The sequence below is a fragment of the Trachymyrmex cornetzi genome, unplaced genomic scaffold (assembly GCF_001594075.2).
Source record: "Trachymyrmex cornetzi isolate Tcor2-1 unplaced genomic scaffold, Tcor1.1 scaffold217, whole genome shotgun sequence".
In the NCBI taxonomy this organism is placed as follows: domain Eukaryota; kingdom Metazoa; phylum Arthropoda; class Insecta; order Hymenoptera; family Formicidae; genus Trachymyrmex; species Trachymyrmex cornetzi.
The window spans coordinates 631,285-654,250 of record NW_017296814.1 but is presented as its reverse complement, the minus strand read 5'-3'; the positions used below and the strand labels follow the sequence as shown (position 1 = coordinate 654,250).

Sequence of the window (22,966 nt, the reverse complement as noted above, 5' to 3'; positions counted from 1 at the left end):
AGCAATGTTTATCGCCGGAACTCTTTAGAAAACACTCATACGATGTCGGAATTACATTAAAACTGCAATAAAATAATCAGAACTCTTTCGAGTCGTCCAGGATATCACCTGTACGTGTTAATATGTACGTTTTAGGACAATTTTTTTGGTTTTATAGCCAGAACTATTGATGTATTAAGTTTTAACGATAGAACTCTTTGGATTCTTGTACTTTACACCTCATACGTTCGAAATCCGGTGAGATGCTGGATGGTAAGATGGAAAGTTGGCATCTCATTTTTTAAATCGTTGTTTCTGGACGTAATTCGATAGAACTATTGATAAAACCGATATAGAACTGTAGAACTATTGTGGATGCGACCAGAACTGGTGTCATTTTATGCGATGCTGATATATGATATGCTAGCTTCACAGACGTCAACTTTAGTTTAATACCTGTCCAATCTCTTTTAGATATCGATGGAATCGTTAGAATCGCATTAAAAATAAGTAAAAAATACAGCTTATGGCGGTCGTGTAGACGGAAAACATGTTGTTTACTGGATGTAAAATGAAAGAAAAAGAGAAAACAAGCAGAATCTGTACGCGGGGTGCATCGCAGCTCATAAATAACTTCCAGAATCATGCAAAAGGACTCGGTTGCTCGGAGACTAAAAGGACTTTTGCAATAGGGATTAATGGCGACTGCATGTTGAAGTTTTTCTTTCCAAAACAACGCTTCTTGTTGCCTTCTAGTTTTAGATTCGAAATGAAAATGTAGTGTCCAAAAAATGTTCTTAAAATGTATCCTAAAGCGATATACAATATAAGTAGATCGAAAAGTAGAATAAATTTACATCTTTTAAAGGTCTCTCGTATTTGAATTATTATACGTTGAATTATATAACAGATGAAGCGACTTTTAGAAATTATGAGCAATATTTGTATTATGTAAGACATATAATATTCATAACAGCGGCAATAATAAAAATTAACGACATTATAAAAATATCTAATAAGAGAGAGGAGAGAGAGAGAGAGAGAGAGAGAGAGAGAGAGAGATTACTGAAATATTTAATAAATTCTTCTTGAATGCTTTGAAAATAATAAATAAATAATGAATATCAATTCATGTGCTCGTAAGATGTAGAAGCTAACATATTTAATGTCTCTTTATATTTTATATTGCACGGTTTATTTATGTTCAACAACGTAATAATTTTTTGAGTTATATAGACCACTATATTCGTGGATACTCATGGTGACAACGTAATATTTAACCACCTATTTGCAAACGCATGACGCAAATCAGCAAATCGTGAAATTAAATCGCACGAATTGTTAGTGGTAACAAAACAAGGTGAAAATAATTCATGAAAATCGTATGCCATTTTCACGCTCGCTTGAAGTGATAAAAGCACTCGATGTTTTTCCCAACACTTTTGGAAATGCTGTTGCGTGCACGGTCGACAAATAGAAAAATTTGCATAATCGGGCGAGTGATCAACGTGCCGGAAATACACGCCTCGATTGTTCACTATTGAAACACGCGTTATCGACTCGTTTCTCAGTTGTGAAGATAATGTTGCGAAAAACGAGAAAATTTGTTATAACTTAGGACAATCAATACTGTGAGAAAAATGTGTCTGTGAAGTCAGCACGGCATTTTATTAATTTTCAAAAAATAACGATTATTCCGGTAGCACTAGTTATTGTTCTTTCAAAATTAGATAGAATAATAAAATATTCGATGGCATCTGATACTTTGGAGGAAGTTATGCCGTGCTAGAACGTGAAAAGTTATCACGGCACTTTTTATTTTTGATTTTTTGATATTAAAAATGCGGAACATTTTGTTATTTTTGAAAGAACAGTAGAACAGTAGAACAATGGAAAGTGCTACCGAAACAATCATTATTTTTTAAAAATTAATAAAATACCGTGCTAACTTCACAGACACGAGAAAAGATGCGACTTGCCGTAATTTATGTACATAACAAACATGAGACAACAGCGCATAAATTATTCAGTGTTTAATTTACAATGAATTGTGTAACATAAATACAAAATAAAATTACATTCGATTGAGCTTGCATAATGTATGTAATGCAATTATATGCAGACCTCCACATAAATAATGTTGATATAAAAGGACAGAATGTTAGAATTTACTGTAACAAATTAAACAGCACATAGCATAACTCCGGTAAATACGTCGGTATTTACGCCGAAGTCAGAAAAAATAGAAGGAGTGGGGGTAATTTTCCCGTAACTATTCTGTTACATGTCTTTATGTTATATTAGTATTGTGTTATGATTTCAGTTCCTTACTGTTAATATTAATGACATTATTGTGAATTGAATCGATTTGTCACTGTGTTAAGTACACTGAGAAAAATGGTCTGGTTGGATTAAACAGTAATTCTGATGGAAAATGGACGAATCAGAATTTTCTGGTTATGTCTATTAGAATTCTAGTTGAGATAACTAGAATTCTGATTAATATAATTATTCTGGTAAAAATAAGAATTCTAGTAGATTTTACCAGAAATATAGTATCAACCAGAATTCTGGTTATCTCAACTAGAATTCTAATAAATTTAACCAGAAATTTCTGATTCGTCCATTTTCAACCAGAAATTTTTTTCAGTGTAGCGCCATCATAAATTAAAGTCTATATGAAATGATTACTATAGGGCGTGTAAAAGACTTAGGTCCAGTTTCACAATTCACGGTTAACTCTTAACCGAGGTTCAACTTATTTCTCATTTTTTCTCATTTTTTCCAATTCTAGAATTGAAAAGAGATAATGAATAAGTTGAACCTCGGTTAAGAGTTAACCGTTAGTTGTGAAACTGGGACTTAGTGGTTATTTCGTGATACATATGTATAGTAGAATAGTAAAGCATGTAGTATAGCAAAATACAAGTGCTTTGCTTTCATACTCTTTGTTTAGTTTGTTGTCTTGTATATCCCATCCGTTTGGGATATGCGGCATTTTAGCGACCCCCTCCCCTTATGAGTAGCCATATATCCCACTCCTATGGGATATACGGCAAAAATGCAAGGATTTCAAAAAGTTTATTTTTTAATATAAAAAATAAATATTTCGGATTTCTAATTTTTTTTTCATAGTAGTAGACAGTACAAAGTTTTTACTGATATAGTTCGTTTACTTCAAACATAATAAATAATACTTCATAAATTAAGTATTTGATAAGTACTGCGTATATACCGGAGTTACTCTAATGAATTAGCAAAATGTATAAAGTAAACAAGAATAATTTTATACGCATGAGGTAGAAAATTGCTATGAACGAAGAAGCAATTACGAGATTATCAGACAATTGCAGTCAAATATAAAACGAAAAGTAATACAATTGTGCATTATAGAAAAGTATTCAAATCCAGGAAATGTGGAAAAACTTGTTCGTAATCCAAAGATTAAGACTGTAAATACATTGAAAGCAAGAGGGATTAGATTTTGTTCCTTTCCACCACCTTGTCAGCGGCATTCCGGAAAGCAATCTTGCTTCAGATGCGGTCGAAGCAAACCCGTTATTTGCATGCTACGTCCTTCGGGAATCTCCAAGGATAACCCTCAACCGGTCGAGTAATCAAAAAACGTCCATGCTTTCATGCAACGGGTCTCGTATATCCTTTTAACCTCGCACGCCCGCTTCGTCCCATCCGCTTTTCCTTTCCACGAAGAGGTTTTTCCACGAGAAGATCCGCGCAAGACCTCTTTTATCTGACTCACTTCCATCTCAACTCGATCGATTTATACATATGGCCGTGGCCTTACCGCGGAAAATGAAAAACGACGAATTACATCAAACTACAAAGGATGCATCAATATACTTGTGTAGTGAAATGACAATATGCAATATAATATTTGTTGTGCAAATGTTCATACTGCAATATATACGGATAGCGTGGAATGTATACATAAAGCATGTATGCAGCTCTATATCTAAAACGCCATCATAAAACCACATTGTCAAAATATTGGTACTACGAAACGATATTATAGAAGTAAAATATGGCAAGATAAATTTACTTTTAATGGCACATCGTAATATATATTTATATATATGGCACAATGAAAAGTATAATTTATATTAATTGAGAGATCTCTCAAACATAATTTTCTTTTTCATTTCTTACAGATATTGCAACTGCAAATGAATGACTACAGATACCACTACATGTTCACAACTTTCGTAAGTACATCTTCATATTTAGTTTCATCAAAGATAAAAAGAGGAAACATTTAAGTGCATATTAAAACTATTCAGATTAAGCTTGTGTGCATAAAATCCTTGGTTAAGTCAAATTTTCTTATAATAACATTAAGATTATTTTTATAATAAAAAGAATCCTATTTTCGGCCGAAACGCCCCGGAAAGTAAGGAGTTCCAGATTTAAATCCTTGCTGAGGCGATATTTTTCGCAATAATAAGTTCTTTAAAATGTCTAAAAGATGCTTATTAGCACCATTATTAAAATTTACGACCAATGTAATATGTTATTTCCAGCTTCAGTTTATGATTGCGTCCGGTAAACCGAATCGACGAGCAGTTTACAGAGCCGAAAGATGTATTCATAAATTTGTATATTAATATTATTAAACATATCCGCTTCGATCGAAAATATAAGATTCTTTCTCTTACTTGATCTATTCTTCTCGGTCTAATTTCCACTTATAAGATTATTCTATTTTTGCTCGGCAATATTGTTAATATCAATTTAATAAAAGTTTTAATCTTAATTGTTAATATCCTCTCAATAAAATAGATTCTCTCATATTCTAATATAAAAATACGAACTAAATTACTATGCTTTTTTTATATAATTTCATTATCAATTCAATTCTCATATTAATATAATTACAATCAGAATTACATTTTGGTTCGAAATCGATTCAATCTGCGTTTAAATATTGAATTAATGTATTTTAATAGGTAATTAATAAATCTTACACATCTGTTGATTATAATGAAGCATCAAGTTTAATTAAGTGTATTAGTACTATAAAATCATTGAACAGCTCATTGATTATAAATGATCATAATGGCACTTGTATATTATGAAGATTTATTTCACTCAACATTTATTGGGCATGCAATATCGCACAAAAAATAAATACCTCTTTTAGACGCATATGGGAATACTTGTAGACGAGACTCTGTGTACCATTCATCATCTTCATAACCGGCATATTTCGCGCTCCTGTCGATCCCACTTCTCTTTGTACATTCCGTGCAGCTTATTATGTGTATTAACTCGTACTCGTCCTAGAACATAGACGGTGGTAGAAATTAGATCTCTCACGGATGAGCAAGGCGGCGCATATATCGGGTATTCCCCTGACATGATCACAGAAAGCTCGCGTCGCCGCACGTTTCTCTCTTGGCCAGTACGCTCTTCTTTGACATATCACCCTCCCAGCCTTTTGAGTCGCACAAGCGAAATTCCAATCCGTCGTCTCATTCAGCGCAAATTTCTATCTTAAATGGAGCTAACAGCGCATACAAACCCCGCGGCTAGTCCAAGTTATAATGTACAAATACAAGCTGCAGACTATGTACATTCGCTGAAGGACAGAGAACTGTACATTCTTGCTTGATGCATTTGCACTCGTATATACACATGCATTCCATATATGCATACACGCGCGACATTCCTCGCAAATGTCCCCTTCGAATTTTGCGGTGCGTAATAACAGACCAGTACACGGAACCGAATTGCTGTTAGATACTGCAATTTTTTCTACAAATATGTCAAAATTAATTAATGATAATAACGCATCCGATTGTAACGTTTACGTCATAAAATGATTTCAGGAATATATTCGACTTAACTGGCTTCCATTAATCAATTTTTAATTGCAGGAAACGGGGAGCTAATTCGTACTACTAATAAATGCAAACACGAGGGAGGGGGAGGAATGAACAACCAAATATTGCCGTTGATACAACTGTTACATTCCGACATTTAGTTAGTTTATTAGTCAGAGATCGATGTATATTAGCAACAAGATAATTATAGTACGGAAACTCATATCACGAACACGTTTATCGTTGATCAAATATCGATTGTCCTATATTCCATTAGTAGGCAGTAGCATGGAATATATCATATATGTATGTGTTTGTTGAAAGATGTGTATGTACATATGTATGTATCTAATTGTGAAACAATATTGCATATAGTAGTAGTAGAGTTATTTGCAGAGTTCATTTCTTGTGAGCAATTATTGATTAACAATTGCGTTATATTGTAGGAATCCTGACTAATCTAATATCTTTTTATATAATATTTATATTGTAGAGATATTTAATAATATAATATTTATATTATAGAATTAAAATAGAATAAATATACAGGATGTTAAAGAAACTATTTATATTGTAAATAATATACACCATACTGACAAGAGTAAATAAGTCTGAACAAACAAAAGTCGGAAACTCAACCGCGTTTAAGATAATATAAACAATTTTGTACGTATAATAAAAATTCGTTATAATTTCGTACTCTCATTTTGAAGCAAATAATAATCTATATACGATAGCAATTTATGAACGCGAGTTGATCAAATTCATTAAAATTGCAGACAGTTTAAGCTAAATGAAGCTATACAAAACAATATACTATACAAATGCTATAACAATGATAGAACGTGATTGAACTCAAAATATCATTTTGAAAGATATTTAACTTAATTTAATTCAATTTAATTTAGTTTATTGCAAAGCTATATGAAAAGACTACATATTACCAGAGTAATAAACATAAAATGTGATACAATAGAACATAGTTAACATAAACATACATACAATAGACAAGAGTAGCTTGCAGAATTGCTGTTACAAAGCCTACCAGTAACAAAACTATAATGAGACAACAATGCAATAAGAGTTACATCATACACACACACACACACGCGCGCTCACATATTCTAGTAAACAATCAATTCATTTAATGGAATAAAAAATACGCTCCGTTATGATCAAATGATTCAGTAAATATCCACTGCCACGTGCAATATCGCACGGTTTAATGCACTCCTGGGATGCGAATCTCCCATTAGACTCGTACAAGGAGTGAGTACATCCGCACGTTTCTAAATAAATCATTTTCAGAGGATGTTACGTAACTTTCTCCCGGCAGTAAATGGTGATACCATGATTTAAGAGGGTAAATCGGATACCTGGGATTAAAAGTAACTCGGTACTTGTAATGTCATTACCGTTACAGTTACTTTTTTGGTAATAGACTAGTAGCGATATTATCTTCTTTTTTTTAATAACTGTAACGGTAGTTATATTTTTTTGGTAACGGTAATGAATTTTACAATTACTTTTATCATTACTTTTTATATTTCAAATATTTATAATATAATTGTTGTATATTCAATCTTCAATCTTTGGCCAATAATTTGTTCTTACATTAAGATCGTTTTAAGTAATTTAAGATGTTAATACGGTTCTATGATTGGTTTACGACGTCTTAGAATGCTATAAACCAATCACAGAACAGCATGAGAATAACAAATTTCATGAATACCAATTTTTAAGTTTGACCAAAGTGATACCAAGTACTAAAAAATTTATTGTGAAAAATGTCACCTCAACCGAATTGCGTTTCAAGATCAAAATTTAATCGGTAAAACTAGATGTGTATATAAATTCACTCTAAAATATTATTATGCATGAAATTCTAGCTCGAACTAAAAAAGTATTAATTTTTTTAGTTGTATTTTCACATGTCAATCTAATGTCATTGTTGTTTACTGCTTCTACTAATACTGAAACAAAAAATATTGCCAAATTTTTTAGACTAATCTCGTTTTTCAACATTATAAAAACAGTAACGTAAGAGTAACAAATCGTTGCTTTTAAATAACAGTAATGTTAACTGGTTTTTTTTACTCGGTAACGAATAACGGTAATTAGTTATTTTTCAAAATTAACTTTCCAATCCTTGTCGGATACACAGCGAGGTGATGGGATTTGAAAAAAGAGTAATAGACAATAAAATGAAAGGGACAAAAAAACTGCTTAAGAACGGAAACGAAGCTTTATCAGCCACGATCGACTATGTTATGCAGCTACGTAGTTGTCGGTGAATGACCCTATGGAGAAGTCGCGTTATTTACTTTAACGATCTACGTCGTGAACGCTGCAGCACCGTATAATTATAAATCATACCCTCTCGAGGCTTCCTAGGTGAGACTGGTTGAGATTGGTTACGCTATAACGATTGCAATTACGACGATGACGGAAATCGCTGGAACTGCCTCATTTTTCTTCAATTTAGTCGTCTTACCCCATAACTATGCCGCGAGCGAGAAAAAATTTACCCCAGTTACATTTTCTTAAATACCTCGTGTCCGATCGAATTCCTTATCATTTGAAGATGGTGAATAAATTGATAGCTTATGTATTTGCAGAAGCTAAATCGACCTAGATATAAAACAGGAAATTCCTTTTTTACAATTTTCACAAAATATTACTAATAACATATATATATATATATATATACTATATATATATAGTGTTCGATATATATACTTGAGATTAAAATTTAATTGTTATAAAATATCTGTTACATATTAATCTATTAAATCTAATTAATATAGAAATTATTGACGTTAAAATTAAATGTGTCAGTGATTTTAATATTTAACATAATTAATTGTATATTTATTGAATTTTATTATATATTAACGCAACTTATTGTCGAAAATTTAATTAGCATTAAAATATAAAGATATTATAAAATATATTAAAATTAACTTTACGAATACATATTGAATTTAATTGAATAAAATAAACAAATCTTTTTTTCTACATTTGTTTTTACAGGATATAGAAACGTTTGATCTAGAAGATTTCAAATATAATAGCGTGAACATGACGGCCTTTCGCTTAGTGGATCTCGAAGAGTCTAAAGTTGCTGAAATACTCAAGCAAATGGAACGTTTCCAACCAGCGATTGGACATGCTATTCTGAACAAAACGGGAGTCATTCAGGTTGGTGGAAATTTCAATGCAACAAAGAATTAATGCTTTCTTCACTAACTTATTGTTATAATATTATAATATAACACAACGCAGAGATTTTTATAAAATTTTGAAAATAAACTCACTCGTAAAATTATAAACAAAACATTATTCTCTCCAATCTGACGTAAAATATACATTATTTAAAACAGACTTACGATTCAATGAGTCCTACAGAATATTGTTTAAGAGCATAATATTTCCAAGATTTACAATAACAATTAATTACGTGAGTATAAAATGGTAGATGAATTTATATGGTACAAGCTAGCTTCGAACAAATATAGACTAAAAGCAGAGGGAATTGAAAAGTCGAATAGACCGAATTGGTCAGCAGAGCTCTGTCCAGTTCGAGCTTTGTCAGCCCTTCAGTAATTAAGTGAGTTTCGCCCGCGGCCAACGCCGCAATGTCATTAATTCGGATCAATTGAGTGCACTAAGCACGGTTTTCTCTCAAGGACTTCGAAGATGGCCAGCCCATCTGCTGAAATAGCTAAGTTTACCTCTCAGAGTTTACTCCCCAGAATTCCCTCCTTAACATATGAGAAAGTCGATATATTTAAATTTGTTCCTATTCGTAAGTTTTTTCTCACTAAACTATCTCTCAAAATCTTACCAAATTTTAAATTCAACAATTATTAAAATGAAGATATATCGACTTATAATTTTAAATTACAAGAAGCAAATTTTTGTGTGATTTATTTTAAGTAAGATCAATATTTCATATCGAACATTTAATATTCTATCTTACAAGAATGAACTTTGACTGTAAAATGAAACAGAATTTTTTATTTCCAACAAGTATGAATAATAATCGGCCAATCATTAAGCTACAGAATTAAAAACGAGTCTCAATAAAATTTAATTACAATTTAGCCCAATCTATATTTGCATCAGTAGGTGCCGGCAAAAGTTTTATCCATGTAACAATTCTAAAGTTGAAACTAAAGTTTTTCGTACAATTGACAAAGCACGAACTCTCGTCAAAAGGAAACGTATGTTTCAGGCAGAACCAGCTTTGGTGTACGATAGCGTGCAGGTTTTCGCGCACGGTTTGGCAGCTCTGGACCGTAGTCACGATTTAAGACCAGCAAATCTGTCCTGTGAGAAAGAGGAACCGTGGGACGACGGTTTATCACTCTACAACTATATTAATGCCGTACGTACGTTCTGTGAATTTTCAAGCGAGCCGTTAGGCAGACAACTAATGCTAGTGACGCGAGTTTTCATATGCAATTATTTCAGAGAAATATCTTACATTCTTTTCTTTAGAAAAGAGAGAGAGGAAACATGTAATAAAATAATTGAAAATTTTACTGCAGATACACAAAATCTGATTCATGTAAAATAATGGACTTTTGTGTTATGCTTCGCTTAATGGCCGAAATATAGTTCCTCCTACCAACTTGGCTATAGTATAGTCAATACCTTTAACCCTTACCGTACTAATATGGGTAACTAGTGACCGAGCGATTTCTGTTCGTGCAAGTTTCTTTGAGTTTTTCGGTAATTTTATGAATTATACTACATTTTATTTATTTTCCAAAATAAAGAGTCAATATTTATTCTAGAAAGTTGAAAATATGTTGGTGAATTTTTAGAGATTTTTTGAATTATTTTGAAGAGGTGAAAAAACGAAGAGATTCTAGTGACTCTTGATAGTATGGATGAGGCACCAAATTATACATAGTACGGTAAGAGTTAATTTATATAAAAAATGAAAGATAATATATATTATAATTTTGTAAAAAAAAATCTTAATCTAAATATCAACTAAAAATTTTATCATGAATAAAAATGGACTTTTTAAGATAATATTACTAATAGTTACTTATTAATATTTAAATATTAAACAGCGTCAATGTTACTAAAGAAATTTCGAACGCAATTTTTAACGTTAATAATTCGCAAATAAAACAGAGCAAAATAATCGATCATGATGTACTATGCACATAGTTGCATATAGTCTTTATATTGTTTTTCATATTTTCGAAGATAAACACGAAAATTCCGAATATTTCCGCGTTATTTAATTTCAATCCGAAATGTGTAAACGACAAATATTTACTCGAGTCTTCTTTTTTAATCAAAATTATATATATAATTGATAATATCCGAATTTGCATTATCGAAGAAAAAAAAAATATTTTTCTCAAAATTTTTACATTAAGTCAAGTATTATATGAATGTATTGCATGGCTAGAATAATTAAACGAAAACATGCATTGCAAGCTTTAAAGATAGTGTTGTTTTACGCAAAAGAAATATTTTGAATCCTTTCAAAAATAGAGAACGATGAACTAAATCTTTTAATTCCACAGCTATTTTTATTAACTACGAGTCACTGAATAATTATAGCAAAAGTAAAAAAGGAATATACATAATATAATAATACAATTTTATAATAAAATTCTATAATTGTATAATTTTAAGAATTATAATTTAACCTATTAATAGTTAAAATTTGTTAATTTGCTAGTTTAAAAAATTCAATTTAATTTATTAATTATTAATTTATTACCTCTTATTAAATTTTATCTTAAAGATTTCTAATTAATGTTAACGTTAAAAAACGAGTTTACAGGGTATATACTGACTTTTTAATAAAATGCTTTTTCAAGAACTTCACATCAAGTATCTTTTTTTCCTGTCACAGGTTGATTGACTGAACGTGACTTAACGCTCTAAAGTAATTTAAACTCTACTTACATATATTCAGTGCTTAAGGAACTATGAAAGCTATTTATACTCCATTTTGCATTTACAATCTCTTCAAGCTTTTAAAATTCCATAATAATCTTTTTGCTCACAAATGACAAAAATTCATAATTCATAAAAATCTATAGATGCAGAAATAAATGTAATATTTACACGAATAAAACAAGTAACAAGTAACAATCTCTTTCTCATAATTTATAAATTTAAAGAATTATGGTCCGGCGAAAATATAAAAATACACGTGTTAAAGTTTAAAATCACCATACATCTTTTATTACAACATCACGGAAAGTTACGATTCTGCGAGACGAAAGGAAACAGTAAAAAATTGCTATCATCTTGACGATCAAGAATTGCTCTTCGTTGCCTCGCAGAGATTCGTAGTCGCCCAGTGATAAACCGCAAACGTATATGCAGAAGGCAATGGAAGGAAAGCAACGTTGACACATGAATAATTGAACAACGTATTTAGCAAATAGCTACGTCCCGGAAGCCTCACCTCAGGGCTTTCTCCTCCTTTAGCCACTATGGTCGCGCTTTCCATGCACGGCGACCATCCCGAATGCACGACCGCGTCATACGAGAGACACGTACGTAAACTTGCGCGTACGTGCTGCTCATGACTTAGATTCAGCGTGTAGCACTAAGTTTTATTACCCGAGTGCTACCGACACAGGACTTCCCTATTAGATGCGACAATGACAAATTAAGCGGAGCTTAAAGCTCGGTACCTGAATATTTTCTTATTAGCCGAGGAATCCTTAAATTTTTCGGAATATATATCCGCGAATAAAAAATCCAGACGTTATTCATAAATTAAAAATCTAGGCAAAGAGGGATCTCTCTTTATATTTGCAGAGATTTATTTGAAATTCGCAAATTGGAATATTGCGAGATACGAGACTTTTAAATTCTTAAACAAGAAAGTCCTTGAACTTTATGGTGAAGTGATTGTTGAAGAAAAGCAGAAATCGTTTTGATAGTGGTGCAGGGAGGAAAAGCGATTCAATACTACTCTTCGTTCTGTTAAAAGTAAATAAAGATTACTTGGTTTAGTTAAACTAAAACGGAATTAAAACGTTGATTTTCCACCGTATTGTCCATATTGCTTTCATTAAAAGATCTACAAAAAGCTGTTATAGGTATACTAAATCGTGCCAATGTAGATGTTTTTCCCAACGTTGATATAATGCGATTATTTTCTTTATTAAGACTAAAATTCTATGGGTACTTATAACAAGAAACTTTTCTCTATTAAAAATATAGGTATGTGTATACCTTCAATTATATTATAAAGTTTATAAAACGATATATGGTTTATCGTGTAACGCCGAGGGCTAAACCGAGGAGGTAATTCAACCACTAATTGAAATGTTGTCCCACAGATTACATGATTTTATTTGATTTCATATAATTTCATCTGATTACAAATAATTTTTTCATTACGCATATGAAGTCATTCGGTAAAATGTACGATTTTATTTAATATTACACACAATGACTTCTCGTGGTTGCATATGTAATTATCGGATTGTACATAGAGATTTTATATAAATTTTATAATTATTTCGAGAACTGTGTCCCATAATTACATTAAGTGATTACCCCCTCAGGCCAAACTAGTGGACATTATGGAAAATGAACATCCTCTTTTCCGATAAATAACATGTATAATTAATAATGCTTGCTATATTGGGAAATTATTTTTAAAAAGACTGATATTTCTTTTACAGCTATCTGCTTATACAATAATGCGTAAACAGCATTAACTCAAGTACAAAGTACATAGCTACCGTAACATTTTGATGGAAAGATGAAATAAACTATACAAAAGCATTTTCATTAATATGATATTATTGAATGGCATTAAACGTATTACGTAAAATATTTATTACGTAAAATAATAGAATTAAGAGATGAATAAAATCACAATAACTTTAAATATCTTTTCGCGAAAATTATTAAATTTTCTTTTTAATCTGCTATTATCTTTCGCAGAGTGTTTTACAAACGATATTATGTTTAACGTATCAATATAAATCCGATATGTTAAGCTCATAACGTCGGGTTTTAAAAACAGTTATATTATCGGAATGAGAAGCATAACGATGCGCACCGTTTCATGTGTCACAGAAATTTATATAAGTTTACACAAAGACGGCTTCTAATTGTGTTGTAAATTATTCCTGTAACATTTCTCTTATACGCGGTATTATAAAGTTTCCCTTTTTCTATGACGGCAAAGAAAATTAAAAGTTTGCAGAAAAGTCCAGATCTCCGGAATAATCGAAAACGTGCGAAAATGAAAGAAGGCGACATCGATAAGTCGTGACAATATTTCAAAATTTTGTCGCTATACGGTCACAGATTTTTAGCAGTATATCTTCGACAATTGTCGGCGAAAAGGAAATGTGATATATGGCGATATATAAACTATATCTTGAGTATCGTTTAGTCTCCTGCAATCTTTTTATTATCTGGATGCACTGCGTCTCGATTAAGACGTACAATGTTATCAGGCAATAAAAATATAATAGTTCAAAATAAAGGAAAAAGAAGAAGAGAGAGAAAAAGAGAAAAAGAACTTTGCCGTAGAAATTATGAAAGTTTCCGATAAGTCTGCTTACTCTATTCCTTTCACGTAGCATCTACTCGTTCGTAAATATCAACGCGCTCTCGTCTCGAGGCTGTGGTACTTTCCGAAACGTCGCTGCACCGTATCAGTTATCGACGTTCCTTTCATGTTAAATCCGAAATAAATAGCGTGCTGCGAAAAGATAGTATATACCGTGCGCGACTACACTATCGCGGTTGCATTCCGCGTATGCATTTAAATCCTGTGCGACGGTAAACTGGCAGCTTCCGACGTGACCATATCCTATTAACGGAATAATCGTGTCCGCCATTTCTGCCGTTCTGTGAATAACTGTGTAAATAAATGAGCGATCTGGTAAATTATCAATGCGAACGTATTTCTAGGTAACGTTGAGCGGATAATGACCAGCTTAACATTTTAAGCCGGTATTACCATCATAGTATTTAAATTAAACAGGAAACCGTTTAATATATAATTTTATTACAAAAAAAATTAACTGTCCACCTAAATTTTTTATCACCAAATATTCTTTTTCCACGTAACATATATTATATATATATATATACACATTTCATTTATACATCATGTGACTGTAATATAATTTTAGTTTTCTGTAAAATGTAATAATATATGTGTATGATATTAATTATTTTATAATTCTGACAAATTTCACATATTAATTTACGCTGAAAAATCTTCCCATACCTTACATCGTTTAAGCAACTTGAGCTGAGCACTGAAAGGTAAAACTCGCTATAAAAGCGGCAAGATTAATGTACCTCTGCAAGTATAGGCGGTTTTTGCAGCTTTGCCTATTCACTTCTACTTCCACACTCTAAAGGTGTGGAAACATGTATGAGATATACAAAGAATAGAACACAGGCGAAGCAAATGTGCGTGAATAAGAAACAATCGATTTATCCAAAGTATAAAATAATTAATCAGCCGTCAAAATATGTAAAACGTAAAAATAATTAAATAAATAAAATGTTTTTAAAAATATGTAAAACGTAGAAAAAATGTAAAATGTATTGAATAAAATAAAAATGTAGAAAAGTTCTAAATAAATAAAATATATTTATTAAAACAAAAAAATATTATTAATTTTTTACGAATGTATTCCGTAAGAAGTAATAATATGTCAAAAGCGTTTTATTCTGTTTTAATTAAAATTGTCAATGTACGTTACTAAACAGTATTTAAATTATTTAATAATCGTCATGTAAAATTCAGAAGTTTAATTCAATTTTGTATGCATATTCAATTTTAATTTCTATTAAAATGTATTTCGTTCCCCAATTTAAAATACATATAAAAATGCTGAATTGATTATTACAAATTATGTAAAACTTACCCTCTGGACTATTCATTCTTCAGGTTTAAATAATTTATCGAAATTCAATATTTTTATGTTAAACAAAATTATAACTAATAGCCAAGTGCAATACACGTGTTTAATATTACGTGTACAAAAATGACTATCATAGAAACGCTCCTTATTTCAATGTAACAATGATAATAACGATGCCTTATTTCTAATATGTTTTGATATCAGTAGGATAAGTGGACGTAGAAACTTCGTTACTGAACGCTAGCAAATGGATTTATGTGTGCTGCCGACGGGAATACAATTCACCACATGAATGCAAGTTAGCGAGGAATGCTAGTACTAGTTTTCATAGACAAATACTAACATGAAATACAGTAACTTTGGCGAAGTATAAGACAGCGATTAAGAATCCTGTTTTGCGAAGAAGTACATAATGATTATACTCCTCTATAAAAATAAGATGTAATCTGTTAAATTTTTGTCTATATTACTCATTTATTTTCTATTATTGTTATTAAACGTTGCTATATAAGTATAGGTATATCTATATTTTATTCCTCATCACAATATTATATATATATATATAAACAATTCAGGCGACCGCAGCAACTTCCCCTACACTATTTTTATACAAAATTTTATTTTGCAATGAACAATCCGGATATTCCGTATCAATCCTTTACAAATGATAGTTTCGCGTTTTACTACTTTTTTTTTTTTAACTATTCGTACATAGCGACATGCTTCCGCAAAATATCCTAAGCTGCGTTTTCTGTTGTGTACAATGTACACGTGTGTAATGGTTTTACACGCGTGATGCATCGACGCATGCATAGCGTAATTAACGTGCGTATTCGTCGGACGGAGAGCACGTCGAGTACCGAAAATACATGTGGCGGCGCCCAGGTTACTTCCGGCGTGCTTACCATTTGTTTCGCGAACATCGGCGTATTTTTGATTTTGCGAACCGGCTCGTCGATGTCGACACTGACGAGATATCACGACGGAGATTTATCGATCAGCGTACGATCCGCAATACTGCTGCTGACAACCCGATAAAAATCCTAACCGTAGAATCACTGCTAAAATTCTCGCGCCAGCTGCCGGGTTGATGAAAGAAGATTTCTTTTTTCCGAAATAATTTGACAATGCGTTTTATAGAATCACAAAAGTTGTAAAAATACGTTGGAGATAACTACCTCAAGCACGGACGACTGAAAACCATTGTATTTTTGTATACGCCGGCTTTTACCAAATCGTGTTAACAACTCCAAATTTGTAAAACTTTGTAACTTGATTTAAAAGCTTTTTTCTTGGCTAAGATAATTCAAATAATGTAATAACTTTTCATAGTTATAGTGATTTTCTTGGACGTTAATAATAATATACATATTTTAAAAACAGAAAAGTTATATATATATTTGTAAAAATTTTTCGGTAAGTCTTTTATTTGTGAGGTCTTTCAGAAAAATATAAAAACCTGTATACAACAATAAAATTTTCCTTTAGTTTGGAATTTACTCCTATTGTGTAGTAGATTGAGCAATATGCGAACGAGATATTCATATAAAAATCCGCTCGAATTCTTTTAATGTAGATGAGCAGATATCGATCATTTTAATATAATAAACTCACTCGCATTCCGCACAGCTATCATTCCCGATTAAATTCATATTACAAATGGAATGAAACACGAGATGCGTCTAAAAAGTTATATGACTATGCATCAGGCTTCGATATTCAAAACATTCATGCATTAAAAAGACAACGAACAATATTTTATTAAATAATATCGTGAGAATATTACGTTGATAATACTGTTAATTACCGGTCAATAATGTAATAAAAATGTTTACATAAAAATTCAAAAATTATAGGGGGGACCGAGGCTGGTTGTCGTATGGGGTTGATTGTCAAAATGCTTATAACTCAAACAAGACACGGCAGAAAAATCTCTTTTTGGCTGTAGATAGCTGATATAATATTAATTTGTTGTGTAAAATGGCACCACAAGCATTTGTATATTATTTATAGCGATTTTTGAGAAAATGAAGTTGATGAGTAATTTTTTATAATCACCTATTTTGTTGTCTGACAAGTCTTTGGCATTATTAATCGTAATATCTCTGTATTCATAAAAAATGACATATCTTAGAAGATCTTTGCTACAATTAAGTAATCATTATTCTGACTAAGTTTGTGAAAACAATCTCTTTTATTAAAAATGGCTATGTGGGGTAGATTGACCAAAATGAGACGAGGTTAGGTGACAATTAATTTTAATATCTTTAGAGGACACATTTTCAGAGAGAATATAGTTACAAATATATTATATTTCATATAGATATATTTTTTCATTTTTCATATAAAAACTATGATACAAAAACAAATTACGTATTTTATGATTAAAATAACTATTTTATTTGTATTAATACTATAATTACTATTATTTCTCAAAATACTGATATTAAAATAAAAATTGTGTTTTTTATATGTGTTGTCCACAACAAATATGCTACTGCCAATCCTAGAACGCGTGACAATCAACCCAGAACACAAGGTTAATTGTCATATTTTCGCAGCATCATTTAAAATTAAATAACTTATTTTTATGATATGATGAATTTACGAGTAATATTTTTTTTAATACCTAAAGGATGTAGGTATATTGTAACGTATATAATATTTCAAAATCAGGCATCCACTTTTTTCTAAAAATCAATAATCAAAAACTGTGACAATCGGCCCCGGTCTCCCCTACATAGATATACTAAAAGATAAATTTTGTGTATTTGTGACTATAGATAAATAGGGTACTAAATTAGCACCTAATTAGCACTAAATTTTTTACCTATTCTGAACTTGATTTTCGATGGTAGGGGGTCCAGCTTAATAAAGGTAGATAATTATATTACTATCATTATGTTTATTACTTATAATTATATATTACTATCATTACGTTTATTACTGCTATAATTAATGTCAATCAATGCCAGTTATGTGTATACATATATTTGTTGATAGAAGTGTACATTTTATTTTATACAGTTGTTACTATCGTTATAACAATAATAACTATAATTATATGATTAAACACAAATATCAAAACCGATAAGGCAAAATAAGGTAAAAAAGGCAATAGGAGTCAACCTCTAGGTGTTAAAATTTCGAGAATTTATTACATTAAAAATCAAAAATAAAATCAAAAAACTTTTCTTTCAATGTAGGATTTATCTTATTGTACTGATAGAATAAGTAATCAAATTTAAAAAGAAGCACATTTTGGATGAATATTCCATGAACTCGACAAACTAACATATACTGAAAAAGAAAATAGATAAATCAAATAAACTATGCGCAAACTGCCGGTAGACCGCAAACGGTAATTAATGCGAAAAATTTCGCCAACTGTATGCACCGGAAATGTAGGCCGTCAGCAATGAATCGTGTATACGTGTATGCGTGTCTGTGAGCTACTGGACACGGAGGAAAAATAAATTTAACCAGAATCAGACGTGCACATGATTTAACGAACAGTAAATCCGGCTGTTGGTTATTAAACAGTTAAAAGTATAATGTTACGTATAAAAGTTTTATTACTTTTCGATGTTCGTGTTTTATCTAATGACAATTTAGATGGTAACATTTAATTTCGTAACGTTTCGTATATTAAGATTCGACTTCGAAATATTGTTATCTTTTTCATGAGAGACCACTATTTACCATAAAAGTGCAATTTTTCTCACATCCTATCTATTTTTAAATAGTAGAGATACAAAGCTTTGAAGAATTATACGGCTAAGCTACACACATTATCATAAAAATAAAAAATCCTTAAAAGTAAAAAATTAACCGCCACATTTTTGCTCTATGGAGAGAAGCTTAAATGGTACTTCTGCAATAATTAAAAATATTAATAGTGACACATTTGTAATACACAAAATGAAGGATATCATCCATGTATTACTTATCGCAACGAACTAATGAATAAACCTAATTGACACGGATTTAGATTTATACGAGTGTTTCTGTTGCAGGCAGGTTTACATGGATTAACCGGACATATTGAATTCAATGAAGGAAAGAGGAACAATTTCAAGTTGGATCTCTTAAAATTGAAAAAAGAGGAGCTTGTTAAAGTTGGCGAGTGGAAATCCGGGTCTGGCATTAACGTCACGGATCTAGATGCCTTTTACGAGACCACGACGACCAACATTACACTCGTGGTGATGACGAGAGAGGTAATGATACCTTGTATCCAATTTAGTCACGTTTGCGACCTCGTAGCGTTAGAATTAATCATTAAGCAGGATACTGCAAGTGTATGGATCGTATGGAGCTATGAAAGCTGCTCTAAATGGGGTCGGGTAAGTTTGTTATGCCGCATAGAGATAGCGTCCACACATTTAAGCCACATAGCATCTTCAATATGTACTTGTAAATAATATCTAACAATCTATTAGTCACAAAAGTATGTTAAATTACTCTATTAGTCACAAAAGTATGTTCATATTAAATTGATCTTAAAATAATGAATATGGGACAAATAATATATAGAGAAATTAGAAAACTTGATTTCTAAACTCTCGTTTCTATCTTTATGATACGTTAAATATTCAATACGTAATTTGATTCAATGCTATCTTATCGTTTCGTAAGGAAAAAACTAGTTTAAGTAACACAACGTTTTCGTAAGGAAAAAAATTCAGAGGCGCTTTAGAGAAAATATTAAAAAGAAAATATAGCAGAATCGCGAATTGTCATATTAAAGAAAAATCTTAGTTGGTCGAAGGAACGTTTTATCGGCGTTATTGTGTATTCTCAGAAAAATGAAAAATTCATGTCTGTGTTGCGAAAAGGAAATATTTGAGGGACAAGCAATCAAAATGCTACATATTTGCATGGAACGGCGGCTTCTTTCCCACCCTTTTTTCTTTGATACAATCATCTCACGCGGAAATAAGAATTTTTAAGGGTTTGGCTTTGCCTTTCTCTCCTGTCACGATGAGCACAATTTTACGATCTATCAGTGGGATCCAATCTTCCATAGGAAAGACCCTACGTCATGGTAAAAGAAGACAAGAATTTGACTGGTAACGCGAGGTTCGAAGGCTTCTGCATCGATTTGCTCAAGGGGATCGCCGGCCAAGTCGGTTTTCAATACGCAATCAAATTGGTGCCCGATCACATGTATGGGGTGTACGATCCCGAGACGAAAGAGTGGAATGGAATCGTGCGTGAACTAATGGATAAGGTAAGACAGAATACACAGATCGTGTTTTCCTTCCATAACTTGCACGATAAGATACAACATTATAAGAAATAAAATAAACAAGTTGTGGTAATAAATGAGATAACTTGGTGTTAACATGCGCTGAATTAAAATTAAAAAATTGAATCATCAACAATACGTTGTGCGAATCGGAAACAAATTTAATGAATATCACGAGATAAAAAGTAATTGAGATTATGTAGATTAATTAATCTGCATCTGCATTTCAATATCAATGTGGATCTGATATAATATTTCTTAAATTATTTTAAATAATAGAAACAACGAATAATCATATAATAAGCTAGTAAATCTCATTTTTCAAATTATAATTAAAAAAATATAATTATTGTATTAGTGCGAACATAATATGAAATATTTTCTTTATCAAAACTAATTCGACCGCAATATGTTAATAATGTTGTTGAAATTGCGCAAGCATAGTATATTAGGAGAAACATCGAGGTAGAGGAGAATGGGTACACGCGACCCAAGAGGCCGATTTTATATGCAAAGCAAAGTAAATTTCCGCAGACGTGTCGCAATAAATCCATCCCGCGAGGAATTTCATTACGCCTGTAGTCGGATACAAGAATCATCTGGATTAACTATTTTTCCCATGAGCAAACGACGGTATTTAATATTTCGATTCATAGATCAGCTCGCAGATGTTGCACTTTGTCATTTGAATTGTAAAATTGTGCAGTTATTAAAATCAAAGTTTATACATGCACTTCCGAGCATCTTTCGAATTTAATCTGTGCCGCCGATCCATTATTGTCTGCATGATCGAGTAGGCGCATACGCAATGTTCGCATAATTTACACAGTAAATTGAAATTTACAGTTAATTGTTACAATATCACAATTATTAAATTGGAACGTGATATACGTATAAATCTGCAAATTAATAGTGCATCAATATTTCAGCAGTTGTACGTTTCATTTTTAGTCAGTTAGAAAAGATTTCAGTTAAAAGAAATGTTTTACATGTATTATATAATTAAACTTCATTCGAAGTTTGATTCCATTGGGACAATGAGGTGGAAACACCTACAAACAAATGAATTTTAAAATTCCCTGCTTTTTCCAAATTTTCCAGATGAAAATTTTCCATGAGTAATATAAAATATGTAAATTTTAACATTTAGACTCGGATTGTAGGAAAGCTAGTTTATATTATTAAAAACAACGCAAAAGAAGCTTAGTAGTGTAGTATAATTTTTGGTGCAAATTCAAGCCACAGCAAAAAATAAATTAATTTCGGAAAAAAAGAATGCAGTTATGACGAAAAAGAGGGAACAAATAAAAATATCAAATTAAGTATAATTTTAATTATTTTCTCAAAATCATTTAAAGAGAGAGTGCACAAATTTTGAACGTATTTTTCTCGGTTTTCCCGGTTTTCCAGGTCTGTGGCAACCCTGTACAAAGATGCAAATTTGCAATCGAATTCTCAATACAAGATATACAAATATATTTATGTTTTCAAAATATTATTAACTTTACATTATTATTTAATAAACATCTACATTATAAAAATTTACTATTAATATTTGCTTCAGAAAATGTAACTTAATACATCAAAAGTTATGAAACCCTCATTTATTAATTATTTTATAACATTTACATAGAAAAATGAAACTACTAATCATTATTTTAATCATTTTTCTGTTGTTCCAATTTTTGATTACTTTTATTTTTAATTTCCTTTATTAACAAAAAATCTATTAATAATTAAAATAAAACATTTAGAATAAAGAATCTTTATACTTTTTTCAATATCAACAATTTCTCTTTAAATTTTGATTAAAATTCTGACTTTTCTGCGTTTGTATACAGGGTGGGGAAAAAGTATGGAAGCAAACAATTATTTCCGAAACTATTCATTTTTCGACAAAATGTCTTAGACATAATTTTTATGGTATGAAAAGATGTATTATGTGGCATAGACGGCATGACCTTGAAATGACCCTTACGAGCTGCATACAAATAACGTAA

The 22,966-nt window shown here is 31.1% G+C and overlaps 1 protein-coding gene across 1 annotated transcript in view; it reads left to right on the top strand.

Moving 5' to 3' along the window:
- The window catches only part of LOC108760069 (glutamate receptor ionotropic, kainate 2), a gene marked incomplete at its 5' end in the record, with an annotated part of 64,224 nt that overhangs the window by 16,346 nt on the left and 24,912 nt on the right, over nt 1-22,966 (top strand). The window contains 5 exons of the mRNA XM_018505849.1: nt 4,149-4,202; nt 8,853-9,020; nt 10,057-10,209; nt 19,732-19,935; nt 20,745-20,948. Coding sequence (XP_018361351.1) covers nt 4,149-4,202; nt 8,853-9,020; nt 10,057-10,209; nt 19,732-19,935; nt 20,745-20,948 — 783 coding nt within the window. The remainder of the gene's footprint in view (nt 1-4,148; nt 4,203-8,852; nt 9,021-10,056; nt 10,210-19,731; nt 19,936-20,744; nt 20,949-22,966) is intronic.